Source organism: Myxine glutinosa, chromosome 9 (assembly GCF_964187855.1).
Source record: "Myxine glutinosa chromosome 9, kmMyxGlut1.1, whole genome shotgun sequence".
Taxonomy (NCBI): Eukaryota; Metazoa; Chordata; class Myxini; order Myxiniformes; family Myxinidae; genus Myxine; species Myxine glutinosa.
Window position 1 is genome coordinate 102,898,488 of NC_136269.1, and position 26,895 is coordinate 102,925,382.

At 48.3% G+C, this 26,895-nt stretch overlaps 1 protein-coding gene across 3 annotated transcripts; it reads left to right on the forward strand.

Moving 5' to 3' along the window:
• Window positions 1-31: 31 nt before the first annotated feature.
• On the forward strand, window positions 32-26,894 carry LOC137435143 (betaine-homocysteine S-methyltransferase). Of its 3 annotated transcripts, none has more exons than XM_078784604.1 (8): window positions 32-232; window positions 6,883-6,950; window positions 7,055-7,227; window positions 8,099-8,202; window positions 9,255-9,416; window positions 11,515-11,720; window positions 16,892-16,968; window positions 20,582-21,094. In XM_078784604.1, the coding sequence occupies exons 1-8, from the start codon at window positions 122-124 to the stop codon at window positions 20,677-20,679; spliced, it is 999 nt and encodes a 332-aa protein (XP_078640730.1). In that variant the 5' UTR covers window positions 32-121; the 3' UTR covers window positions 20,680-21,094. The 3 variants fall into 3 exon arrangements, with proteins under 3 accessions (XP_078640730.1, XP_078640729.1, XP_078640731.1); XM_078784603.1 differs by lacking the exon at window positions 20,582-21,094 and adding an exon at window positions 26,369-26,894 and having other exon boundaries at window positions 54-232; XM_078784605.1 differs by having other exon boundaries at window positions 54-232; window positions 20,566-20,838.
• Window position 26,895: the final 1 nt, after the last annotated feature.

Below are 26,895 nucleotides of genomic sequence, written 5' to 3' on the forward strand. Positions count from 1 at the left end.
TGTTTTGAAAGAATTGTGTTTTTTGGCTTCTGGTTGTGATTTGTTGTGAAGTACTACAGTGAGATGTTCGGGTCGAGTGGGAAACCGAAATCCACGTCAAAGAGCCGCAAGTGAGCAGTAAATGGTCGAAGTGAAGGAAGAGACGAATACGATGTGCACGTTACGTGATGACGTCAAAATTCTCGATGGCGGACTTTGTACGGATTTGGCAGCTCATGGTTATCGATTGCAGGCAAGTGGGCTTTTAGTTTACCTTCGCACTTTGCATTTTTACCTCCGCCACCAAAGGTGGATGGAGGTTATGTTTTCACCCCTGTCTGTCTGTTTGTCTGTTTGTCTGTGAACAAGATATCTCAAAAAGTTGTGGACGGATTCGGACGAAATTTGGCAGAGATGTAGCGTATGTGACACGAACGAAATGATTAGATTTTGGTGAAGATCCGGATTCGGATCCGGCTATAAGAAATTTTAAAGTGATTCTTCACCATGAAGGAACTGCGCTCCAACGCGAGTCGAAAGAATTGACGCGACCAAAGACGGAATTCGTCCGAGTTGCTTTATTGAAACAAAACAGCTCAGGTATTCTGACAAGCCCGTTTATCGGGCAGCAATATATATACACATTTATGTCGGGAAGTTTGCCCGGCAAAAGCTATACCGGGCATGCCCGGGTGTCAAGGGCGAGCCTTGGAAAGGCGAGTCTGGACCTGCCCGGGCGTGTTTGGCTGCGGCCTGGCAAGTCGAGGCTGGGCGTGCCCGGGCGCTCTGGGCGAGCCCTGGAAAGGCGATAGCGGGCATGCCCGGACGCTCTGGGCGAGCCCTGGAAAGGCGAGAGCGGGCATGCCCGGGAAAGACGAGACCGGGCGTGCCCGGGAACAGTGAGTCCGGGCATGCCCGGGAGAGGCGCGTCTGGCCGTGTTCTGGCCGGTGCAAGGCGAATGTGTGCATCCAGCGGTAACCGCTACACACGCCCCTCCAGAATCGACCTGCACCGGCAGGGTCAATTTAAGGTGGGTCTGGATGACCCGGCCGAAGCGACCCCTGGAGGGTCGTGGGGAGGGGTCCGACGTGGTGGTGGGTGGTCGAGCGGGGGGAACTGTGGACGGGGGGCGACCTCGCCGCGGAGGAAGGGCCAACCCTGGTGGTCGGTCGACGTCCATGTGCGCCGGTTTGAGGCGGTCCACAGAAATCCGGTCCGGCCGGCCGCCGAAGTCGACGATGAAAGACTTGTCGCCCCGTCGCAGGACCCGGAAGGGCCCGTCGTACGGCGGCCGGAGTGGCCCCCGGTGCGCGTCATGACGCACAAAGACGTACTCCGCTGTGCGAAGCGCCGGGGGGACGTAGGACTGGGGGCCACCGTGGCGGGACGTCGGCACGGGGGCAAATCGTCGGGCGGCCTCCTGGAGGTCCGAGCGCTGGCGAGCGGCGGACCAGGGACTGGTAGCGACGGGCACGAATTCGCCCGGGACGCGGAGCGGCTGGCCGTAGACGAGCTCGGCGGCGGACGCCTGGAGATCTTCCTTGGGGGCCGTGCGAAGGCCCAAAAGGACCCACGGCAGCCGGTCGGCCCAACCGTCGTCCTGAAGGCCGGCCATGAGTGCGGCCTTCATGGAGCGGTGAAACCGCTCGCACAACCCGTTGGCTTGGGGGTGGTAGGCCGTGGTGCGGTGCAGCGTGACCCCCAACGAACGGGCGACCGTGCCCCAAAGCTCAGACGTGAACTGTGGGCCGCGGTCGGACGAGATGTCCGCTGGTGCACCGAAGCGCGTGACCCAGGTGGCGATGAACGCCTGCGCCACGTCGGCGGTGGTGGTGGAGGCGAGGGGCACAGCCTCCGGCCACCTGGTGGTCCTGTCCACCATGGTGAGCAGGTGGGTGAACCCCCGCGACGGGGGCAGAGGACCCACCAGGTCCACGTGGACGTGGTCGAAACGCCGTTCAGGCACGGCGAAAGGTGCCAGCGGGGCCTGGGTGTGGCGGTGGACCTTGACCTGCTGGCAGGCCGTGCAGGCGTTGGCCCAGTCGCGGATGTTTCGTCGAAGGCCGTGCCAGACGAAACGCGCCGACACCAGCTTCTGAGAAGCTTTCCGGCCCGGGTGAGAAAGGCCGTGGATGGAGGCGAAGATGCGGCGCTGCCAGGAAACGGGCACGATGGGGCGAGGCTGGCCCTGGGAGACGTCGCAGAGCAGGACGGTGCCCGCGAAGGGAATGTCGGCCAGGCGGAGGCCCGTGTCCGCCGCACGGAGTGCCTGCACCGAGGCGTCGGTGGTCTGGTCGGCCGCCATGAGCGCGAAGTCCACGCCGAGGTGGACCGCGTTCGCGCTGGCCCGAGAAAGACAGTCGGCCACGGCGTTGTCTTTGCCGGCGACGTGCCGGATGTCCGTGGTGAACTCCGACACGGGGGAGAGGTGGCGCTGCTGGCGGGCCGACCACGGCTCCGTGACCTTAGCCATTGTGTAGACCAACGGCTTGTGGTCGACGAAAGCCGTGAACGGGCGGCCCTCCAGGAGGTGTCGGAAATGGCGAACGGCCAGGAATAGCCCGAGCAGCTCGCGGTCGAACGTGCTGTAGTTTAACTCGTTCGGCCGGAGTTGCCGGCTGAAAAAAGCGAGTGGCTGCCAAACCCCGTCCACCCATTGCTCATGGACGGCGCCCACCGCATAGTTGGAGGCGTCCGTAGTGAGGGCGATGGGCGCGTTGAGCACCGGGTGAGCCAGCAGCGTTGCGTCGGCGAGGGCCCGTTTGGCGCTGGCGAAGGCCGCGTCCATGGCCGCGGACCAAACAATGTCATGCTTGGCCGGCTTGCCCCGGAGGGCCTCGTAAAGGGGCCGCATGAGCTGAGCAGCACGGGGCACGAATTGGTGATAAAAATTCACCATGCCGAGGAACTCTTGGAGGGCCTTGATGGAACGGGGACGCGGGAACGTGGTGATGGCCTCGACCTTGGTCGGCAGCGGCACGGCCCCGGTCTTGGTGATGCGGTGGCCCAAAAAGTCAACGGTCGTCGCGCCGAAGTGGCATTTGACCGGGTTGACAATTAAGCCGTGCTCGCTGAGGCGACCGAACAGTGTTCGGAGGTGGAGGAGGTGCTCGGCGCGGGACGTGCTGGCGACGAGGATATCGTCCAGATAGACGAAAAGAAACGGCAGGTCGCGCAGCACGCCGTCCATCAAGCGCTGGAACGCCTGGGCCGCGTTCTTGAGGCCAAACGGCATCCGCAAAAATTCGAACAGGCCGAACGGCGTGATGACGGCCGTCTTCGGGACGTCGGCCGCCCGGACAGGTACCTGGTGGTAGCCCCGTATCAGGTCAATTTTCGAAAAGATGACCCGTCCCACCAAACGGGCGGAAAAGTCCTGAATATGCGGGATCGGGTACCTGTCGGGGGTGGTAGCGTCGTTGAGACGGCGGTAGTCGCCACACGGGCGCCATCCACCCCCCGGCTTTGGCACGATGTGCAGTGGCGAGGCCCACGCACTATCGGAGCGCCGCACGATGCCGAGGTGCTCCAACGCGTCGAACTCGGCCTTCGCCACGGCGAGCTTGGCCGGGTCGAGGCGGCGGGCCCTGGCGTAGACCGGCGGGCCCGTAGTGGGTATGTGGTGCTCGATCCTGTGCCGCACCGCGGCGGCCGAAAACGTCGGCCGCGTGAGGGCCGGGAATTCGGCGAGCAGGCGAGCGAACTCGTTCGCTGCCGGGAGGGCGCACGCCAGTTCGGTCGGCGCGGAGCTGCTCATCGTGCACGCCAGGGAGCTGAAGGTCTCAGCGTTGACAAGGCGACGACGTTTGACGTCGACCAGCAGCCCGTGCACGCAGAGGAAGTCGGCGCCCAGCAAAGCCATGGGGAGGGACGCAGGCGGTCACAAAAGTCCATTGAAAACGCTGGCTGCCGAAGCAGAGGGTCACGACGCGTGGGCCGAAAGTGCGTATGGCCGAGCCATTAGCAGCGACCAAAGAGGGGCCGCAAACGGCGTCCCGCCTGTCCTGCTCGGAGGCGGGTATGACGCTCAGTTGGGCGCCGGTGTCACACAGGAAACGCCGCCCAGACGCTTTGTCCCGAATAAACAGCAAGTTGCCCGAGTGGCCGGCGCTCATGGCTGGGAATGAACGCCGGCCCGGCTGTTTCCCGACCTGCCGAAAGTGCACGGGGGCCGGCACGTCCGAGCCTTGTGTCCGAACCTGGCGTGGTAATAACACCACGCCCGGTCAGGTGGAGGCCCCGGCCGTCGTGTCGGAAGCGGGCGGTGCGGAGTTGCGGCCGCCAGTTGCACCGGCAGTTCGGCCTCCAACCGCGCAGGGCGCTCGGACGTCGTGGGCGTCGCCTCGGACGGCGGCGGGCTCCAGGTAACCGCGCCGATGTGCTGGCCCGCCGAGGAGATCTTATCGGCTTCCCTGGCGAGGGCGCGGGAATCCGTGATCAACGTGCCAGCCAGGGCGAGGCGTACCGGGTGAGGCAGCTGGCGAAGGAACAGCTCGCGGAACAGAAAATCCGGAGAGTGCTCACCGAGCAACGAGAGCATATAGTCCATGCGCTCTGACGGGCGCGTGTCGCCGAGCTCGGGCAGAGCGAGCAGGCGCCGTGCAGGTGCTGCCGGTGAGAGGGCGAAAGCGTCGAGGAGGAGTGTCTTCAGCGCGTCGTATTTGTCAGCAGCCGGCGGGTGCTCGAGGAGGCTCAAGGCACGGGCCGCGGTGGCGGAACCGAGCGCCGCCACAACATGGTGGAAGCGGGTGTCGTCCGCGGTGATGCCTCGCAGGGCGAACTGAGAGTCCGCCTGAGCGAACCAAACAGCCGCGTGAGCCTCCCAGAAGGTAGGCAGTTTAAGCGTCACTGCCGTATCCATGTCGGTAGGTCACCAATGAAGGAACTGCGCTCCAACGCGAGTCGAAAGAATTGATGCGACCAAAGACGGAATTCGTCCGAGTTGCTTTATTGAAACAAAACAGCTCAGGTATTCTGACAAGCCCGTTTATCGGGCAGCAATATATATACACATTTATGTCGGGAAGTTTGCCCGGCAAAAGCTATACCGGGCATGCCCGGGTGTCAAGGGCGAGCCTTGGAAAGGCGAGTCTGGACCTGCCCAGGCGTGTTTGGCTGCGGCCTGGCAAGTCGAGGCTGGGCGTGCCCGGGCGCTCTGGGCGAGCCCTGGAAAGGCGATAGCGGGCATGCCCGGACGCTCTGGGCGAGCCCTGGAAAGGCGATAGCGGGCATGCCCGGACGCTCTGGGCGAGCCCTGAAAAGGCGATAGCGGGCATGCCCGGACGCTCTGGGCGAGCCCTGGAAAGGCGAGAGCGGGCATGCCCGGGAAAGACGAGACCGGGCGTGCCCGGGAGGTTCGGGCGTGCCCGGGAACAGTGAGTCCGGGCATGCCCGGGAGAGGCGCGTCTGGCCGTGTTCTGGCCGGTGCAAGGCGATTGTGTGCATCCAGCGGTAACCGCTACAACCATTGCATTGAGAGATAGGGCCAAAAACGATATATAGCAGGATATCTCAAAATGTTGTGGACGGATTTGGACAAAATTTATTGGAGAGGATGCGTGTGTGACAAGGAAGAATCGATTCAATTTTGGTGAAGAACCGGATCCGGATCCGGCTAGTAGAAGTTTTTAAGTGATTCTTAACCATTGGGTGATATGGCCAAAAACCGAGGGGTAGATCAGGGTATGAAAGACTGGACCTATGGTGGGTGATTCCTGTGATTGATTTTGATTAAATGTGATTCTATATTGTGATCTTCTGGTCTACTCTGAGGCACAAAACGTAAACTGTTCACCAGGTGGAGGTGTGCTCTCTCCTGAGTGCCAATCTCGTTCTAACTGCAGTTTGATGAATTATGCTAATATTCTGTCGATTTGAACGTAAACACTTTTTGAAGGCTGATGAGGGATGAAGATGGTTTAGAATTAAAGTGTGGGGGTTTTTTTTCGGTCAAACCCCAAAGTCAAAGGCTCGGAGAGCTCCTGATCTCGAAGATCAAATGCAGAACTTTCAGGGTGATCTAACTAAAATAAGGCAACGTCTGCGGACCTGTATTCCCATCCCTTATTAAATGGAAAACTGCTTGGCTGACAGACTCCATAAAATTTTGCATTCATGCTTGGGTCTTGGCCTTTGGGGTAGGTAGCCAGGGTCAGGTAACGAAGAATAAAAACCACTCATTTGCGTCTTCAGACCCAAGATCTGCTGAGATTATGATTATAATGAAGAAGAAGATTATAATCCCCCCCCCCCCTCCCCTTCCCACGCCTCCTGCCCCCAAGCCCTCTCTCTCCCACACTTCTCCCTGCTCTCAAATGTTGTGGTTGTGTGCTTCCCCTTCTCTCCCCATCTTGTCTTCCACTCCCTCTTTTGTATATTTTGTTTGTCTGGTTGATTTGTTTGTGAAATAAATGTTAGCTCTTTCACGAGTCTCGATTCAGTATACAAAAAAAAAAAAAAAAAAAAAAAGACGAAGTACTCATCGCGTCTTCAGACCCAAGGGTTGCCGAGGCAGTTTTCTCCTGGTCTAGTAGGCACAATCCTGGATGGGTGGCCACCCCGACACAGCATACTCGAATGGCTTGTTCTTCTCAGTAAGCTGGTACTCATTTTGCCGTCTTTAAAGGACGACAGGCCAAGTCAACCCACCTGGTGTTAATTAAACGGTGCAGCAGGGGCTTCAGTCTTCCAGTTGCAAATGCCTGGTTTGAATTACCAGATAATGTCGTGATAGCCAATAAAATGTGTTTAAAGCCACGTTGGATTGTAATTTGGAAGGTCAGGTATGGGATACAAGGTCAGCTTGTTATTGGTCCCATGAAAGGCAAAGTGAACGTCAGTAAAGGTGACAGGGTTGTTTCATGGTTGTTTCCTCTGTGTCTGAACTCGTGCCTTCTCTACAGGGTGATGCTCTTTGGGGTTCCGGGCTGCTGAAAACGAACCCAGAGGCTGTGAAGCAAGCCCACCTAAGGTATATTTTATTATTTTGATTACACCCTGTTTGCATCCAGACTGCCAGCTGTACATTGGATTGTGATCGATTCCGCAATATTTCTTGCTTCTCTGTGCTCTCAGGTTCCTGCGATGTGGTGCCGATGTCATCTCCACGGCCACTTACCAAGCCAGCATTCAGGGCTTTGTGCAGCAGCTTGGACTGGGAGTGGAGGAGTCGACCATGCTGTTACAGCAAGGTGTTCATTTGGCCAAACAGGCTGTTAGCGAATACCAAGCCACGCAGAAACATTCAGGTATAAAAATATGTACAATGAAAATAAAGCAGCATTGCAAATTTGATCACCGGACATTGAACCCAGAAAAAGCATTTCAAAAATGGTGATGTTCTACATGTAGCACAAGCGTTGCAACAGTTGTAAAAAAAAAAAAAAAAATCTGAAGAAGCGATTGTTTTCGAGCAACAACTCTTTTCTTCTTCTTCTTTCATATGCAGGTTAGAGCAGGAATTTGTAATTTGTTCATTGTGCCGGCGCTAGTTCGCCTACCCTACACAAAGGACACACCACCTTTTAGAGGCCATTTTTCCCCACAGAGCAGGGGTTGGCCTTTTTCGGGCACCTTGGTCCCCTTTTTGAAGCAATTGTTTATGGCCGGATGCTCTTCCTGCTGCCAACCTTGTTGGTCGCCTTTTGCGACACACAAGGAATTACCAGTGAACTGGTACTCAATTTGCCGACCTCGGAAGGATGACAGGCTGAGTCAAGCCCCCTGGTGTTAATTCAGCGATCGACCGGGATTCGAACCCAGGATCCTAGGATCCCAAGCCGGCACCCTAACCGCTAAGCCAACACCAGGTATACACAAAGGACACAGTGGGCTCTTTAACATCCACTTACTAATGCTGGCAGATGTCCGAGTTTCACGTCCATCCGAGGGACGGCACACACATTGATGCTTCACTCTGCCTGTGAGACACCAAAATGGCAGTTTGTAGCTCGGCCGAGATTCAAATGCAGGTTGGACAGCTCGGAGGTGAGTGTGTGTACACATCTAGGCCATCCTACCAGCCCCAACAACTCTTTTGAATAAGCTGTTCAATGTTCATACTTGTGAATTGTTTGTCATCTGGTGGTTTGTACTTGTACTCGTTTTGCTGTGAAACAGAACGACGGCCGACGACGGTGGCTGGCTCCCTGGGACCCTACGGTGCTTTCTTGCTTGATTGTTCAGAATATACGGGGAATTATGTTGACGGCATGAGTGAGGAGGTACGTGTGCTCGTATTTCTTTTGACGATGAATGGCTCATTATCATTATTATATTTGCACAGTCAGAGCTGATAGAGGAATGAGAGTTAGAAACATATAAGAAAAGAGCAAGGAAATTAAGCAAAATTGTGCCACCAATGTGGGTGCCATTTACCCTTGGCTGTATGGACCCCAAAAGGCAAAATATAGCGTTAAAATAAATTTGCATATGAAAAGGAGAAATAACAAAAAGGTCAGAATAAAATATATTTTTCTTTTTAGGGTTAAGGCTCGTGGAAGAGCAGAACAACAAATGGCAGAGGTCAACAAACAGTGGCTGAAGGGGAATGAGAGGACAGAATTGGGAAGCAGCTCTACATATGAGAGAAGAGGGTAGTGAGCGTTAAGCGTGATACTTGGAGGGGCGGGGGTTGGATGGAGAGGTAAGACGACAAAAGCTAGACCAGAACAAACCCACTAGAAAGACTGAAATGCCCCTGAGAAACACACCCGGAGACTCATTCTTCTGTCATGAGATGCCAATGACATGGAGGGCCTTAGCTGGGGTGAGGGAATAGGTGAGAGTCAGAGTTGACCAAGCGACCACAAGCACAGAGTCATCATCGTTTTGAGAGTGGTAGGCTGGTAGATCATGGTCATTGTTTCAGACATTCAATAGGGATTGAGGTCTGGACAAGAGCTATAGGGCAGCTCCTAGCAGGGACTGCAACACCACCACCAACTTCTATTTCACATTGAGGGATGAGGTGGCAACATCGAGATTCGAACACGAGCTACAAATATTGGTGGGCCAGATGGAAAAGGTGGGTGGTGTACAGCTGGGAGATTGGGAGGGGTGTTTGGTAGAGATACTGGGAGAGAGAGATAAGCAGAGAGAGCTAGTGGTAGGTACATATGATGGGTAGGGATAGGATCTGTAGAGGGGAGTGGAGATGAAGGCTATAACACCATTAAAGCATAACCATTCACTGTTTCCTTAAGGTTAATGACTATTCATGCTATTTCATCCATTCCATCCTGTTCCAAGTACTCTTCCATTATGTTTGGTGCAGGAGCTGATGGCCTGGCAAAGGCCCAAGGTAGCGGCCTTGCTCGCAGGAGGGGTCGATGTTCTGGCCTTTGATACGATTCCTTCCCAGCGTGAGGCCACAGCGATGGCTCGGTTACTGCGCGAGTTTCCAGAAGCCAGTGCATGGCTCTCGTTTTCGTGCAAGGTGTGAGCTCACATCGAGTTTTTCCTCCTGCTTTTTGTGTAGACGAGACTGGATATTTAAATGACCAATAACCAAGCGTGTGAGTTTGCACACCAACGATAAACATATTTATAACGCTCTTAAGGCACGTTTCGGATGCTTTTGGCATGACCATGACATGACCGATGTAAGAAAATACATACAGACCATTCTGTGGCAGTTTTGTCCCACCTGGGAATTTCAGGGAAATTCCATTTGATTGAATACTGTCATTTGCCTCTAGTACAGTCATTTTGGTCAAGACCGTGATTCCTTGGAAACGGAAAATATGGTGCATACGATTGCGATTGTATTGCACGGGATGGCAAACGACCACAAGTACCTGCATTTGCTATTTTTCAAGGTTGTTTTTTTTGCGTCAAAGGGCCCAGTCTAATAATGTACGAGTTTTTGAGGAACTGGAAAAGCTGAAGTTACAACTGTTTGGAAATAAGTGAGAATGTAAAGAATTCCAGAGCTTAGCAGTGAAGGGGAAGTAACAAACATCATACGGCCCACCCTTGAGTTGCCAATGGCCACACAATAATCACGAGAGGTAGTGGCTTGCCGAGTATTCCGTGGTCATGCTAATGGCGGAGGTACACAAGCAGCAAGTTCTTGGGAGCAGAAACCGAAGTAATATCTGTAGAAAAGAGAAAGCGCCAACATTCAGGTATAATTCAAGCGGGTCGAGTTTTGAGGTCAAATTGGGAGAGTTAATAAGTCTGATTGCTTTAGATTTGACCTTGTCAAGTAAATATGTAGAGCTCGAACCTCCCCAGATGTGAGAGCAGTCTCGATACAAGGACGATTTCAATCTTTTGTATAATCGGAGCAACTGTTGAGAGGAGAAGAATCGTCGACATCTGAACAGGACTCCGGATTTCTTATAAAGACTTATCTATTTGTACAATGTGAGGTTTCGAAGATGGATTTGATGTGACAGTAATACAAAGTACCATATATTTTAATGTATTGAGTGGTAAAATTGGAGAGCCTTCAAAGGAGAGTGGAGAGTTGAGAGGAGTTTTAGAAATGGGAAGAAATCGAGTTTTGGAGGCATTAAACAAACGTACCATGATTACATTTGCCTCACTGAGAAATCCTGTCCAAATCCGAATTTATAGATGTCGTCGTGATGAAACGAGATGCAGCTCGAGCAGGAGAAGATGGAGCAGATGTTGAATACATAGAAGAATGTCATGTTGGGTTGCTGGCTTAAGAATGCCTTTGGTTATTTATAGAAGAAAGAGGATCATTGATAAAAAGAAGGAAGAGTGGAGGAGACAGGACAGAACCCTGAGGGACTCTACTCTTGATATGGAAGAAGGGAGATGTTGAACAATCAACAATTACGGAGATAGAGCGGTCGGAGAGAAAGCTCGATTATGAGAGAGCGGAGTGAAGGAGGACAGCCGGAAGAAGGAAGCTTGGATATCAGACCCCAAATATCAGATGCCAAACTCTGTCAAAAGCTTTCGAGATATCGAGGCTTACAACAAAGGATTCCCCAAATTCTCTCAGAGAAGATGCCCAGACATTTGTAATGTAAGAAAGGATATCGCCCGTAGATCTTACCTTGCGAGAACCATATTGATGGTCAGCTGGAAGAGTGAGAGATTCAAGATGCTTGAGGAAAAAAAAATTGAGAAGACATTCAAAGACTTTGGAAATGGTAGAAGTCAGAGCAATAGGATGGTAGTTGGAAGGGTTTGACCGATCACCCTTCTTTAAAATAGGCGTTTACCCATTCCAGGAAAAAGGAAAAGTTTTGGTTTTTAAACAGAAGCGAAATAAACGAGCAAGCACGGGTGCAAGTTCTGAAGCACAATCCTTCAACATACGAGGAAGAATCTTCATTGGGATTGTTCATCACCTACAACTCAAAAACAAATGTGCAATTAAAGGGAAAATACATTTTCATATTAAACGTTTGATACCCTCAATGTATAATAATAATAATAATTTATATATGGCATTTTGCCTATGGATACAAGGTGCTGTATGCCTCTGCTTGCATATTTTATTGTATATAAAAATGTGCTGCCATTGTAAGCACGTTATTTCTGCCCAAGGGTAGGACTCGATGCACACGTCACATGGGGAGCCCATTCTCCAGGCCGCAGACTCGGGGCGCATTTGTGATGAACAGCTGCTGGGCATCGGGGTGAACTGTTGCTCACCGCATCTGGTCACTGGACTTCTCACCGCGCTTGCTGATGCCCCCAAGCACTGGCGGCGAGTGGTTTATCCGAACAGCGGGGAGGTGTGGAACCACCAGCACGGGTGAGCAATGATTAATCACCAACTTTGGTCATTTGTATGGCAGAAGGATATTATAAGAATATACTTTGCACTGGAAGACAAGGTCTGACGATTAGCTTGGTAATCTTACAACAACAACAACAACATGCATTTTAAGGCCATTTTCCCTGCTCGAGTGGGGGTTAGCCTTGCGGTCCCCATGACAATCTTCTACATTTTGCCCTATTTTCTGCATCTCTCCTTGTTAACCCCCTTGCCCGCATTTCTTCTTCCACCATCTTTAGCCAAGTCTTTCTCGGTCTTCCCCGTCCTCTACTTCCTTCTACATTCATTTCCATCACTCTTCTCAACCAGTCACTTTCATCCTTCCTCAACACATGACCAAACCATCTCAACCTGTTCCTCTTCACAGCATCAATCACATGCTCTATTCCCATCATCTTTCGCAATTCATCATTTGTCTTCCTCTCTCTCAACGATACTCCACACATCCACCGAACCATTCGCATTTCCACCCTTTCCAGCCTTCGTTGCTGCTCTACGTTCATTACCCATGTCTCGCTCCCATAAATCATAACACTTCTCACACATGCAGCATACACCTTTCCCTTCAGCTTCAACGACACCCCTCATCAGCACGCCACCCAGTTCCCGAAACTTCTTCCATGCACATCTCACTCGAGCAACAGTTGCCGAGTCTGATCCACCTTCTCCATTCAGCATGTCTCTGAGATAGCAAAATGTTTACACACCTTCCAGCTTCATGCCGTCTCCAAGATCCAACTCAACATTTCCTCCATCTGCAGCTCCCTCTGTGCACACCTTACATTTGAATGTAGCTGCCACACTGGTTAATGACCCTCTCAGACCACTACATTTTTGATGAACACACTCAGCGCACATTGTACATTGAATGGAGTTCACTCCGACACCCTGCCTGCACACAGCACATGGCCACTTCCCAGTTCTTTCCACCTCACCACATGCTTTACCACTTGCCATCACCTTCGTCTTTCCGATATTCACCTTCAGACCTTTTGTCTCCATACATTCGTTCCACTTGTTCATCTTTTCCTTCAGTGCATCCATACTTTCTGCAATCAACACCAGATCATCTGCATACAACAACTCCTACGGTAAACCCTCCTTTACGTTCTGAACCAGCACCTCCATCACAGGTACAAATAGTAGTGGACTTAGTACCGACCCCTGATGCACTCCCACCTTCACCTCAAACTCACGACTGTTCCCGTCCTTCGTCCTTACAGCTGTGCATGCTCTTTTGTACATTGCCATCACTACTCTGATCAACCATTCCTCCACTCCTAACTTCCTCAATGCCCATGTCAATACTTCACGTCGAACCCTATCAAATGCTTTCTCCAGATCAACAAACCCAAGAAACAACTTCTTCCTCTTCTCCATGTACTTCTCCTGCAACTGCCTCACAATAAAGAGCGTGTCTGTCGTTCCTCTTCCTGGCATAAATCCAAACTGCATTTCGTCGATCTTCACCTTTTTCCTTATCCTCCTCTCCAACACCCTTTCCAATACCTTCATTCCATGCTCCAATAACTTTATCGCTCGGTACGAGCCACACTCCAGAGGGTCACCTTTCCCCTTGTATAGAGGGACGAGAGTACTCGGTTCCCAATCCACTGGAATGCGGCCTTCTTTCACCACCAGATTACAGATCTCTGTCATTCTCTTCACACCCCAACTTCCTGCTGCCTTCAACATATCTCCCACAACTCCCGTCGGCCCTCCCGCTTTTCTACTCTTCATTGCTTTTATCGCTTCCTCAAATTCCTTCTCAGTTATCTTCTCTGTCGGTCCTAAAACTAGGTTACTCTCTATGTTGCCATCCCATTCATTCTCTGCATTCAACAGTATTTCCATATATCTCTTCCATCTTCCTTTAATTCCATCTGGGTCCACAACGATTTGTCCCACTTCATCCTTCAAGCAACTCACCCCCATCAAATCACACCTCTCTTTCGCTGTCTGCTTTGCAATCCTGAATACCGCTCTCTGACCCTCTTCCGAATCCAAGCGTTCTCCGAACATTTTCCTACATGCCTCCTGCGCCTTTGCTACCTCTTTCTTTGCAGCCTTCTTGGCTGCCTTATAACTTTCATGCTCTGCTTTTTCTGCTCCCGTACCCTTCGCCATCTGCCACTCCTTGAACTTCTTTCTCTTCTCGTCAATCCTCTTTCCAACTTCATCATCCCACCACCATGTTTCCGAGTGCCTCGGTGGTCCTTTTGTCCAAAAATCATTGGTAGCTTGGTAATCTTACTTGGTATTTATTGCATTGGTAATGAAAAAAACAATCTGCAAGCTCATTATTTACATTTCATTTTGACTTAACAATCATGCATTCATTGCATAATCAAAACTAGAACGGCCCTCGGTAGAGCTCATGCCCCCACAAGGCTGAACAATTTACGTTTTGTATCCCACTGATAGGCCAGACCTGGATGTGGACCTGAACCAAAATCGAATCGGTTTGTTCTTGTCACCAAACCAAAGCGTCCACCTAGTTTCGTCCAAATCCGTCCACATGAGATGTCGTGCTATTTATAGTTTTTGGTCCTGTCACTCAATGGTGAAGAATCACTTAAGAATAAAAAATTTATTATCGGATTCGGATCTGGATCTTCACCAAAATTGAATCGATTCGTCCTCGTCACACACCCAACTTGTCCACCAAGGTTCGTCTGAATACATCCATAACTTTGTGAGATATTGTGTTGTATATGTTTTGGCCCCATCGCTCAATGGTGAAGAATCGATGAAATTTTTTTATCCCGATCTTTGCAAAAATTCTACTATTCGTTTGCTATTGGTCATTGGCTTTGACACCAATATAAATTTTTATGACGTACCTTAGGCATCAAAAAGCTACATATATTGAACAAACAGTTGCAAATGGAGCACATATCTGGCATTAGAGTATTTAGATTGCATCAGATGTGGCAATAAATGTGAATTGTTGCCTCCAGCTTGCCAGTCGACGACACAAGACGCCATTTGCATTTTTGCGGCTCCGTTTGTAATCCTGTGCTGGCACGGGCAACTTACTCGTCCAACTAAATTTCTCCTTGTCATACACCCAAGCTGCCCAATTTTGGTCTGAATCCGTTCATACGTTTTTGAGCTATCCTGCTCAGTCAGACAGACAGGGGTGAAAACATAACCTCTGTCCACTTTCGGTGGTGGAAGTAAAATGAATGAAATAAATGTTGTGAAGTCTACCTGGGTTTATTTTGGAAAGTGTAAACGATTGAAATGAAGAATGCTGTAAGAGAAATTCCCTTTATGATAAAAAGAAAGTTTATAAAGGTTGGCGAGTCCAACACATGTGACATTGGAAATAGGTGGTTGAAATGCCAAGCCCAGTTTGTTAACCCAATCTTTGTTTTGTCTGCCATGTGCAAGGTGTGCCACAAGGTAAATGTGGTTGTGTATACTTGCAGGCCAAACTAATCATTCTGCAAAGTGATTATACATAATAACCTTCTGATGCAATGCCAGGAGGGTACTGCATCATTTTATGGGAGGGATTTAAAGCTGACTAATCAATATTGCAATCGCATGGAGACAGAAAAATTCGGGTAATTTTTTTTTTTAAGCAGTGAAGCCGCTTCAATATTTCGCTATGTCATTCCTTACACCTGTCTGTCAAAAATGAAGAAAAAGAACCATTCTAACCCACCGTATTTAATTCTAATGGGTCCTAAAGGGTAATTCTAGTGGGTTCTAAAGGGTAATTCTAGTGGGTTCTAAACGGTAATTCTAATGGGTTCTAATCGGTTCTAAAGGGTAAATCTAAAGAGTTTTGTTCGTTTCTAGGCTTTGCCTATTTCATATTAAAAATGCCAAACTGGACCATCTCCTCTGGTCACGGGTGCGATTTATTTATTATTTATTTAATTTTTGCTAATAGTAATACATTTATTTTTTGGACTAGTCATGGTCATAACCCTGCCAATGAAGGCGTGTGCATATCATCTTGGATGTGGGGGAGGTCTGGCTCCTGAGAGATCATTCGGCTGTCTCCGTGCCGCAGGCCTGTTCAAGAGAACTGTACGGAGCTATACAACAACAACTCTGCCAATATATTAAATACAGGTTATGGATGGAAGGTTAAATGCTAAATGCTGGTTAAATGATGCTCAAGTGAAAATTAACGTGTGGAAATGATTGGGGGGGGGGGGGGGGGGGTGGTGGGGGTGTAACAAGTGAAAAGGGCTCTTCCTACATTTTGCTCACCGGTAACTCTCTAGGGTGGCAGAATAGCCTAGTGATGCGTACACTCGCCTCGAAGCTGTCGAGCCTGGGTTCTAATCCCGACCCAGCTATAAACTGTCATCCCGGTGTTTCACAAGGCAGAGTGATTCATCAATGTGTGTGCAGTACCTCGGATAGACATGAAACTGGGCGTCCCGTCTGCCAGCATTAGTTGGTGGCTGTTAAAGATCCCACAGTATCCTTCGTGAAGAGTTGGCAAGCTATTGCCGGGTTAACCAGGAGGGTCCATTGTGTCAGCAGCATCACTGCAACCCTGCAACAAGTGGTGCAAAACCCGCAGCCCAGTGCTGTTTATGAACAAACCTAATTAAGAGTAAATGTAGATATCGTATTTTTGTCCCCTGTCACACCGCGGAGCGAAAGGGGGACTATGGTTTTCCCCTCAGTCCGTGTGTCCGTGCGTGCATGCGTACGTGTGTCAGTGAAGGACCGAATTCTAATTTGGTGTGTGGGTGTAACCCACGTCAAAATCCAAGATGGCCACCACCATGTATGTCTGACGCCATGTATGTCTGAACCTTGTGAGCGGAATATCTTGAAAAATAAGCGAAGTACCAACTTCTAATCTGGTGTGTGGGTGTATCTAGGCATAAGGAAGAACGCCATTGAAAATTGGGTCGCCACATCAAAATCCAAGATGGCCACCACCATATATATGTCTGAACCTTGTGAGCGAAATATCTTGAAAAATAAACGAACTACTAACTTCTAATCTGGTGTGTGGGTGTATCGACACATAAGGGAGAACGCTATTGAAAATTGGGTCGCCACGTCAAAATCCAAGATTGCCGCCTTGTGTCTTCCACTTTGTCAACTCGCATCACTTCACCGACGGGTGCCTAGGCGTAACGCTTGTTATTTTTCTTATTGTGGAACAGATTGATGGAGCGAAAGGGCTCCCGAAGTTTGATATCGTACAGCAAGGAGTGGCGGGATCTCGGCGCGACTTGGATCGGTGAGGCTTTGTTTGTTTTCTCTTTTTGCTAACACTAAGGTACAGATAAGGGAGGGTATGGTTAAACCTTTGGCCCGGTTGCATAAAACTCCGTTCAGGAAAATTTTGAGGATATCCTCAAGCTGGGGACGGTTGCATATACGAACATTCTTTCAGTTTTTTTTCTTAAAATCACCGTTAAACTTAAGGGGGAGGGAGCCCCCTCCAACCATTGCCCCTTCCCCCCCTACACTCCCCCCCACCCTTAAACACGAACCCTCCAAAAGGTGCTCTTCATGGAAATTGGTCACGAAGAGGACAATTATCCCGGAGCGATGCCAGAGGCTGATAGATCAGTGGCCCGGTTGCATAACTTTCCCTTATCCGTAACCCATGAAGTGCTGGGTTTACTAGCTGGTATGCCAGAAATGCTTTTTTTGTCATCTGCTTTTCTCCACCTATTAGGAGCGAGCTTTCACAAGTTACCCAGGTATTATACATTGCAAGAAAGGTCATGATTCATTGTTTGGGTTGACATCAGTTTAAACTCATTTACATACACGTCTCAACTACGATCGTGGCCCGACACTTTGAGTTAAGGAAAGATTTACCTTCAGGTACATCTTTTTTTTTTTTCCCTTCGCTAAGAATTTCCTTATGTGCTGTTGCATAAACAACCCTTTGGAAACCCACAGCGAAGGATTTACTTGAGGTTAAGGAAATCCTTAGGAGCCGTTGCTACGCCAGGCTACCAATCGAATGAGAGATAGGACACCTTGTCCGAAAGCAAGAACATGTAATGAACACGTGATTTTTAAATGGCGCTTGTTATATGTTAAATGGGATACACGTGCTTCCGATGAAGGACTAATAAAACGATTGTTGTGTAAAATTCATTAAATTCTCAATCACCACATTTTATTACCTTTGCGACCAAAGGTGGGTGGAGGATATGTCCCAGTTGCATGAAGCATCCTTATGGAAAAATTTGAGGATTTGGTCCAATCCGATTGGTTGCCTTAGCTGAGGATTTCCTTAGGGTTGTTTTATGCCACAGCCCTTAAGGAAATCCTTAGTTAAGGGAAAAAAATGTATTTTAAGGTAAATCTTTCCTTAAGGATAAGGGAGTTTTATGCAACCAGACCTTTATGCCCCATTAAAGGTCCGCGTGGCTTGTATTGTCATTAGTTTGCTGTCTTTCTGAAAGGAGTGATAAATTATATATATATATGAAAAAAAATGTTTGGCATCAAATTGTTGTTTTTTATCCATGGAGTGAGGCTCGTGGAAGAGTAGAAGGGGTGAAGGATCAACAGAAAAAATGAGGAAAAGGGAAAACAGTGAGATGCCATAAAATACACTATACAGCACAAGGAGAGGAAATAGGGTGTGAGAACAGCGTCTCAGTGGGTGTAGTAAGGCTCAGTGGTGGAAATGGGAGAGACCATGAGGTTGTGGTGGGCAGGAAACCTGAAATCCTGGAGGGAAGAGCTCGTGCAAATGGACTTGGGAAGACAATTCCACAGATGAGAGAAGTGGTGTATCAAAGTTTGGAGGTGGTTTACGTTAATACTTGGGGAGGGGGAAATAAAAGTTTTTCTGGTAGAATGTGTGCGATCTGAAATGGTGGGGAAGACAGGATGAACGAGATTAGCACAGGAGGTACGAGACAAGAATAGAGCCAGGAAAAAAATCTACAACATCATTGGGCACCAGAAGCCTCTCTTAGAAGCTGAGCACATAAATAAATTGGAGGATTTGCCTGTTGGTCCTTATGGAGGGAGCATGTGGGAATATGTGCTCAAACACATGACCAGTTGCTTATTTTCTCCAGATCAGCAGAAAGGAATTTTTCCATAACCTGCCTGGTGGAGTTGTTTTAGGTGCATCACAGGTTGGTATACTCTCCAAGGCAAACCACCGTTTGTGAGCGCACAGGAAATCGAAGTCAAAGAGGGAACTTTGGATACCATTAGCTAACAGTTTGGAAATCGTTGGTGTGCCAGACAATCAGATGTCCAGTGGATAACCCTGACCTCTGAGATTGAGGGCATCCATCCATTACTACTGACTGTGTTGTGCGTGGGGCATTCTGAGAACGGTATGAATTGCTGTGCGCCTTGATGTTCACACGCTTAAGTGTCCTTCAATACATCTGTGCTTTCCAAAAGTGTCGCCTATTATTCCAACACATTCCGCATGAAACGAGGCGAACATTCGACTAAGTGGGGATTGGCCACCTCCAACTTAGGTTTTCACTTTTATGTTAAAGTGGGAAATTGTGACAAGAAGTGGATGAATTTTATCATACCTAACCTGCTAATGCACTCCTGCTGCCCAATGGCCTTGGCAGGATGGGAGGAACTAACTTGAGCATGATAAGTTCCTTTTAGCTCTTACACGAGTGTCAACTTTGTGAACAAAAAAAAAAAAACGAAGGCACTCCTGCACCGCTGGACAGAATAACTTGAAATCTGGATGTTATGACAAGAAAAAAATTAATCAAATTCTCAGAAGTTGTACAAATAATTCTAAAATACACAAGTTCTGTTATGGTACAATGGAAACTTTATTCATCATACATGTGGTGAGTGTCTTTTAACGTACGTGTGTCCACTTGTTCCTTGCAAAATCGAAGATTACCAAGTACTGCACAGTATTTTACACGACTGTACAGTACAAGTACTGTACATTACGATTGTGCATTGTGCGTTTCCTGTGTATATCTGTCTGTTTGTCTGTCAGTCGCCTACAGGCCACAATTCTACACCGATCTTCACCAAACATAACCAACTGGTAGAGCTAGTCATAAGCTAGAGGCCTATTAATTTTTTTTTAGGTCAAAAGGTCAAGGTATCAGCAAGGTCATGTTTCCTGACATGTTTTTTTTTAAATCTTGGCACAGTCATTGTTGAGACATCTGGTTTATATCGCAACATTATACTCTACCTGCGCTTTAAAATCAGTGGTCGATCGATCACTTCCGGTCAGCCATTTTCTGTGACCAAGGTCAAAAATTTGGATGTCAACATTTTAAAAAATCGTCAATTTTGATCCGACTGACTTGAAATTTGAACAGGATTTGCATAGTGGGTCACTGAAATTGGTTCACCAAAAACCAGTGATCGATTTAGTCATTTTGGCATGTCAACAGTTTCCATGGAAACAATTGCACCCCATTGAAATAAAATGAGACTTTATGTGATTTCATTATTGCCGTATTTTAAAAAGTTTCAAGATATAAAATTAAAACCTACAAAACTTCTGTACGTATGTGTATTATTTGGTCAAAATTAGGTAAAGGTTGAGGCCATCCGAAACATGTAAAATACATGGTAGGCCACAGTTGGAAAATTGATCGGCCAAATCTCATGCATAATATTCAATCGTGTAAACACTTGATTGGTCAAATTTTTTAAAATTTGCCAAATTGCTGTTTCCATGATGACTATTTTTATTTGGACTTCACAAGTTTTGCGATGCATGGCGTCTTTCTTTTTTGTTTGTTTGTTTGGCGAATTGAATTGAAACTTGGTGGTTGTACTCGCTACGCATGTAGTCCCGGTCTCCCTTCTCCCCTTCTGGCACTCCCATAGGGAACATGTCTTTCTACTGCAGATAAATTGTTTTGCAGGAGGCTGCTGCCATGTAACTCCCCAGGATATCAGTGATCTACGGAAAACGTTGCTGCCATTGACACCTGTGCCTTGGGCACGAGACGTTCCACCTTGAGGCACCCACGTTGCACGCTTGCCTTCCATGGAACATGGTGTTCCACCATGATCACAACTACCCGTCTTTATGCAAACTCCATATTTTGAATACAAAACCTTTCTAATATATGATTGTGCATTATGTAAAAAAAATTAAAGGTTTTGCTTATTTTTTTGACTTCACGCCCAAATGCTTCCTTTTACGTGAGCCCAACTCACTTCCTGTAGTTGGCATCCTCAATGCAATCAAAAAGTTATCCATATAAATTTAAATGAGGGGAGGCAGGTTTCCAGTTCTGTGCCAATAGCATGAAAGCTTGGATGAGTCTACTACTATGGGAGGACCTTTTAATCTGCTTTCCTGGGCTTGGGAATGAACTGTAACAGGATGCTACTTTGTGACTTTCTTGAGGATTAAAAAAAACAGTTATTTAGTGTGTCCCTTTGTGTGTGGAACAAACTGGATAGGATCTGTGATGCCTGTTATAAATATATTGTACTAGCAGGAGTACCTGGTGTTGCTGGGGAAGGGAGGGTGGGGTGGGGGTGGGGGGAGGGTGGGGTGGGGGTGGGGGGAGGGTGGGGTGGGGGTGGGGGGAGGGTGGGGTGGGGGTGGGGTGGCGGTGGGGGTAGGAAGGGGAGGAGGCAGGGGAGTAGAAGAGGGAGGAGGCAGGGGAGTGGAAGAGGGAGGAGGCAGGGGAGTGGAAGAGGGAGGCATGAGAGGGGAGAGGGGGAAAGACCTACTGCATATACATATTTTTGGGGGTGGGGGCAGGGTGACTTTGACAGGCCCCTCCGTTTTTGGGGAGGGAGGATGAGAAGGAGAAAAAATTTACCATGCAAAGAGTGCTTTAACCTCAGTGTTGCCCAGATAAAAATGAAAATTGTAATACCCTCTGTCACCATCACCAGGTGGCGCAACACAGTAAACATTTACATAGAGAATTTCGCCCCTCTTCCAGTCCCCCACACCCCCGAATGAGGCCGCGGCCACATAGCCTATGTTACCCCCCAGACAATGTTGTATTTGTTTGCAAATTGTTTTGTATTTATTTATGTGAATGTGTACTTGTATATACTTATAACTTTCATTTATCAAAAAGGTTTAATGAGGCAATATAGAGCGATTTTAAAAAAAAATCCAAAAAAACGAACTTAAAAATATATATATTTTGGCCGAAAACACTCCCAGGCACTCACTGATGAACCTGTGAAAGTGACGAAGATCCGTTCAGCCATCTGAGAAAAATGGCGACAGACAGACAGACCAACGGCTCTTATATAGATGTTTGTTTGGTTCTGTGGCCACAAGATACATTATAATAGATTTTTGCTTCTCTTGCTAAAAGTTGACGCACGTGTGCATTTGTTTTATGTATATTAGCAGAGTACCTGCCCTACAGGTGATCTTGTTCCAAGCATGCCACATGTTGACAAATACCTTTATTTGGGTGGTGTATAAGCAATTGACAGCTGCCTCAATTGCTCCTGAAAAAAATGTTAACCTGGGTTTTGTGCATGAAGCAAAAACATGCCTCCTGCTTGGAATTCAAAACACCTCAACTGGAAAGCAATGTGGACAGGATTACTGTAAAGGGTGGGGACTTGTAATACCCTCTCCCACCTGGAGGCGGCGCTACACGATGCACATTTACATCGAGAATTTGTCCCTACCCCATCCCCCTCAATGTTTTTACCTGCTATTATTGTTACCATGTCATGCAATACTAGTTGGTACATGGTCATTGACTAAACCAACTACCCCAACTAGTTACCTGGTGAAGAGGGTGTCTGGACACCGAGTTGAACTAAAAGGATCCACTAAAAGTAAGCAGCTTACGGCTGCCTCACCAGCAATTGTACAATGTGGAGACTCCTTGCCCATCCAGTGTGACTGGAAGCCACTCCCATATTGGGATTTTTTTCTGGTATGAGGGGGTGGGGTATTTTTTTTCTGGTGGAGAGGGGGTAGGGGATTTTTTTCTGGTATGAGAGAGGGTGGGGGATTTTTTTTCTGGTGGAGAGGGGGGGGGATCTTTTTTTTTGGTGGGGAGGAACTGTCTGAATCAACTGTAGTTAATGGCTCCTGATATGTTACTGGTTGGGGCCCTGACTTCTGCATTCATCCCTCCCCATGTGTAATGACATTTACTTTCAATAACTCCTATACAATTCCTCATATGGCTGCACCCTCTTTCGTGATGCCCTTCTGCAACTTCTGTGGCCTTTACTCATTTTCTCTCAATACACCAGCACCTTCTCAGTACACAGAAGCTCAGACAGTTGTCAAATCATTCTACTAATCTCCAAAGAACATCTTAAAAGCCTTTGAAAGTCTGGCACACAAACTATTTCTCTATGACGGTCCTCCTTTCATCCTGTGATTGGAAATCCATCTCCACTAGGTGTTCCATCCAAACGTGTGGATACCACCATATTCCACATTAGTTTGAATCCCATAGCACGGTTACTCACCTATCATGTTCCTGTTTTTAGTAATAAACTTCTGGACCAATAAAAAGCTTCAGGTTCATTCTTGCTGATGAAAACTCTCCACATCAAAATACAAATCCCAGTCGTCTTCTTTCTACTCACTTGCTGCAAAAAAAAAACATATTTCAATTGCCAACTCCCTAAACTCTAACTTATATAGACTTCAATGTTTCAATGAGAAGGGTTTGGGTGTTAACGTGGATATGAAACATGCATTTTACCACATCAATACCTAATTCCTTCTCATCTTAAAAAAAAGAACTGGAGAATCTCATAGAACACCTTACCCCACACAGTCTTGAGAAAAGGCCACGGGAAAGGTTTTTCCAAATCTTGCTTTTCCTTTCCGAGCACAATCTATATTTCAGACGAGCCACAATTTTGGCAGTTCTGGGCCCTGTGCTTTTTCTGGTCTTCATTAATGATCTCTCTGACTCTTGAAAATCCTCTATCTCTTTGCTGATGATTTCACCCTCTGCTGCTCCATATCTCACCCCTCAGATCGGCAGGTAACAGCCTTCTCACTCTCTGCAGACCTGGATATCATCACAAACTGGTCAAACAAGTGGAACATGTCTTACAATCCTGACAAACCTCACAACATCACTTTGTCTCTGAAAAGACAGTGTGGAAAACCCTCCCATCTACTTTTTTTTTCTTTTTTTTTTTTGTATACAGAATCGAGGCTCGTGAAAGAGCTAACATTTATTTCACAAACAAATCAAACAGACAAACAAAATATATAAAAGGAGGGAGCGGTAGACAAGATGGGGAGAGAAGGGAAAGCACACAATCACAACATTTGAGAGCAGGGACATCGGGAGATGTGTGGGAGGGAGGGCTTGGGGGGAGGAGGCGTGAGAAGGGGTGGGGGGGGAGGTGGGAGAAGTATAAAACAAGGTCACCAAGGACTTCCAGGATAGAAGTTGGTATTTCAAAAAAGTGGATTTGGGGTGAAATTAGCGGGGGTAGAAAAGATCAAGGTTTTGGATGGGGGAAGATAAGAGATGGTGGTGAACAGCTGTTTTAAAGACCTGGAGGGAGGAGTGGGATTGAAGAGAGTGAGGGAGTTTGTTCCAGAGGCGGGAGAAAAGAGGAATGAAGGAGTGAAGGTGAGCAGAGAGTCTTGATTTTGGCAGTTTAACCATAAGGGTTGCAGGCAGATCTTGTGCGACCTGTAGGAATATTTGGGGGACAGAGCCCAGAGAGAGCTGGGGGTGGGGGGGGGGGGGGCAAGGCCGCAGAGGAGTCGGTAGAAGACGGAAAGACCACCAACCTGCCTGCGGTGAGTGAGTGAAAGGCCCTTGGAGTTAGCGTCATCATGGGAGATTCCAATGATTCTGAACGCTTTGGTTTCAACAGCGTGAAGACGAGCTAGGTGTGAGGCAGGAGCACCAGCCCAGAGGGGAGAGCAGTATTCCATTGAGCTGCGGATGAAAGCCTTGTATGTGGTGAGGAGCTCAGGTGTGCCAAGGAAGGACTTCGCACGACGGAGGATGCCCAGTCGGCGACTGGCTTTGGAGGCCAGATTTGAAATGTGGTTTTCCCAGGAAAGATCATGGCAGATAGTGAGACCCAAAAGCTTGAGTGACAGAACTTTTTGGAGAGGATTATTCAGAAAGTGGATGGGAGGGTTGTCCAGTCGGTCTTTTCGGAGAGACATCGTAAGAGTGTGAGATTTGTCAGGATTGAAAGACATGTTCCACTTGTTTGCCCAGTCTGTGATTTTGTCCAGGTCTGCAGAGAGTGAGGAGGCTGCAGACTGCCGATCTGAGGGATGAGGAATGGAGCGATAGAGAGTAGTCATCAGCAAAGAGATAGAGAGGATTTTCAAGAGAGTCAGAGAGATCATTGATGAAGACCAGAAAAAGCACAGGGCCCAGAACACTGCCTTGGGGAACTCCAGCCTGAACAGGAAGAGGAGATGAGAGAAACCCATTCAGGGCCACACGTTAAACGTTAACTGTCTCAACAATCCTCTCGAAGAAGTTCTGTCACTCAAGCTTTTGGGTCTCACTATCTGCCATGATCTTTCCTGGGAAAATCACATTTCCAAGATTGCCTCCAAAGCCAGTCGCTGACTGGTCGTTCTCCATCGTGCGAAGTGTTACGGATTCGTCACTTCGGCCTTTGTTGTTGTTATATACTTGTAGGATTCTTCATTTCAGGTAATGTTGTTGGTAATATGTGTGAAATGGAGATGACTTTAGTAAAAGGTAAAAATACATGTTTGTGAAAGAAAAAGGAAAACGCGGCAAAGAAACCAGAAGAGGGGAGAGGAGGACATCGGAGGGAGAGGAGACAGCCGTGAGTCTCATCAAGGCTGCGAGCGGACTTTTTTTTATATCGGCCGCGAATGAGTTGAGGGTTCCTGTGAAAGGGATTGCCCGCGACATCGTCCTATATTCTGATTGCAATTAAACCTGCGTCTCAGGTTTTATTACCAAGTGTGAGCTATTGTTGGCGGGAAAGCAAGAGCCTCCATCACAGGCCGATCGGCCATTTTGTCCTCGAAGAGGCCGCCCGCCTGGTGCTTTGTGTTTTGTCGTTGGCATTCCCATAATCAACATCATGTGGATCACCGTTGGTTCCCATATCGGCTCAATTCCCATATCGACCTGTCACCTCGTAACTCCTCGTTCGCAGCCGCGCCGATAACTGCCTGTTCTTGTTGTTCTGCATGACTTCGACCTTCACCCAGCATGGGGATTCGTGCACGGACTTTGGGGAATGTTACATTCCACTCACGTTTGGCGTATCGTGAGTTTATTGCTTTGAGAACATTGGGGAATGATGGTACCATCATATGAATTGTTCATTTGATGCAAGTGACATTTTCAGTGTTCTTTCTTTAATGGTGTTATTATTGTGTATGTCAGAGTTCTTAATACAATTACTTGGTTTTTACCATGGTTTATTAGAACTCTCAAAATAACAAATCCTTCTGCCGCGTTCCTTCTCGAGACTCTGAGGGGCACCGTAACGGGAGTTTGGGGAGGTAACACGTAACAGAAGTCCTTCCTGGGCACTTTTGAGCTCCTCACCACTTACGAAGCTTTGATCTGCAGTGCAATGGAATACTGCTCTCCCCTCTGGGCTGGTGCACCTGCCTCACACCTAACTCGGCTTCACGCTGTATAAACCAACGCTTTTATAATCATTGGTATCTCCCATGGTGAAACTGATTCTGAGGGCCTTTCACTCTCTCACCGCAGGCAGGTTGGTGATCTTCGTCTTCTCCCGACTCATCTCTGGCCTAGCTGGCCCTGCTCTGTCCCACAAATATTCCTGTCGGACACACAAGATCTGCAAGCAACCCTCTTCTGGTGAAACTGCCAAAACCAAGACTCTCTGCTCACCTTCACTCTTTCATTCCTCTTTTCTTCTGCCTCTGGAAAACTCCACACTCTCTTCAATCCCTCTCCTCCCTCCAGGTCTTCAAAACAGCTGTTCACCACCATCTAAAACCATGATCTTTTCTACCCCCATCAATCCACCCCAAATGCACCTTTTTCAAATTCCGTTTTATTTCCTGAAAGCCTCTGTAGTGTCCATCTTGTTTATCCCGTGCACCCCGCCCAGCCCTCTGCCTTCCACAGATCTCACAATGTCCCTGTTCCCTCCTGTTGTGGTTCCCTCTCCCCCACCCTTTATGATATGTTATGTGCTAGCTATTACATGAGCCTCGACCTAATATACAAAAAAAATTAAAATGTTTGTCCGAGTACTAATATTTACATGA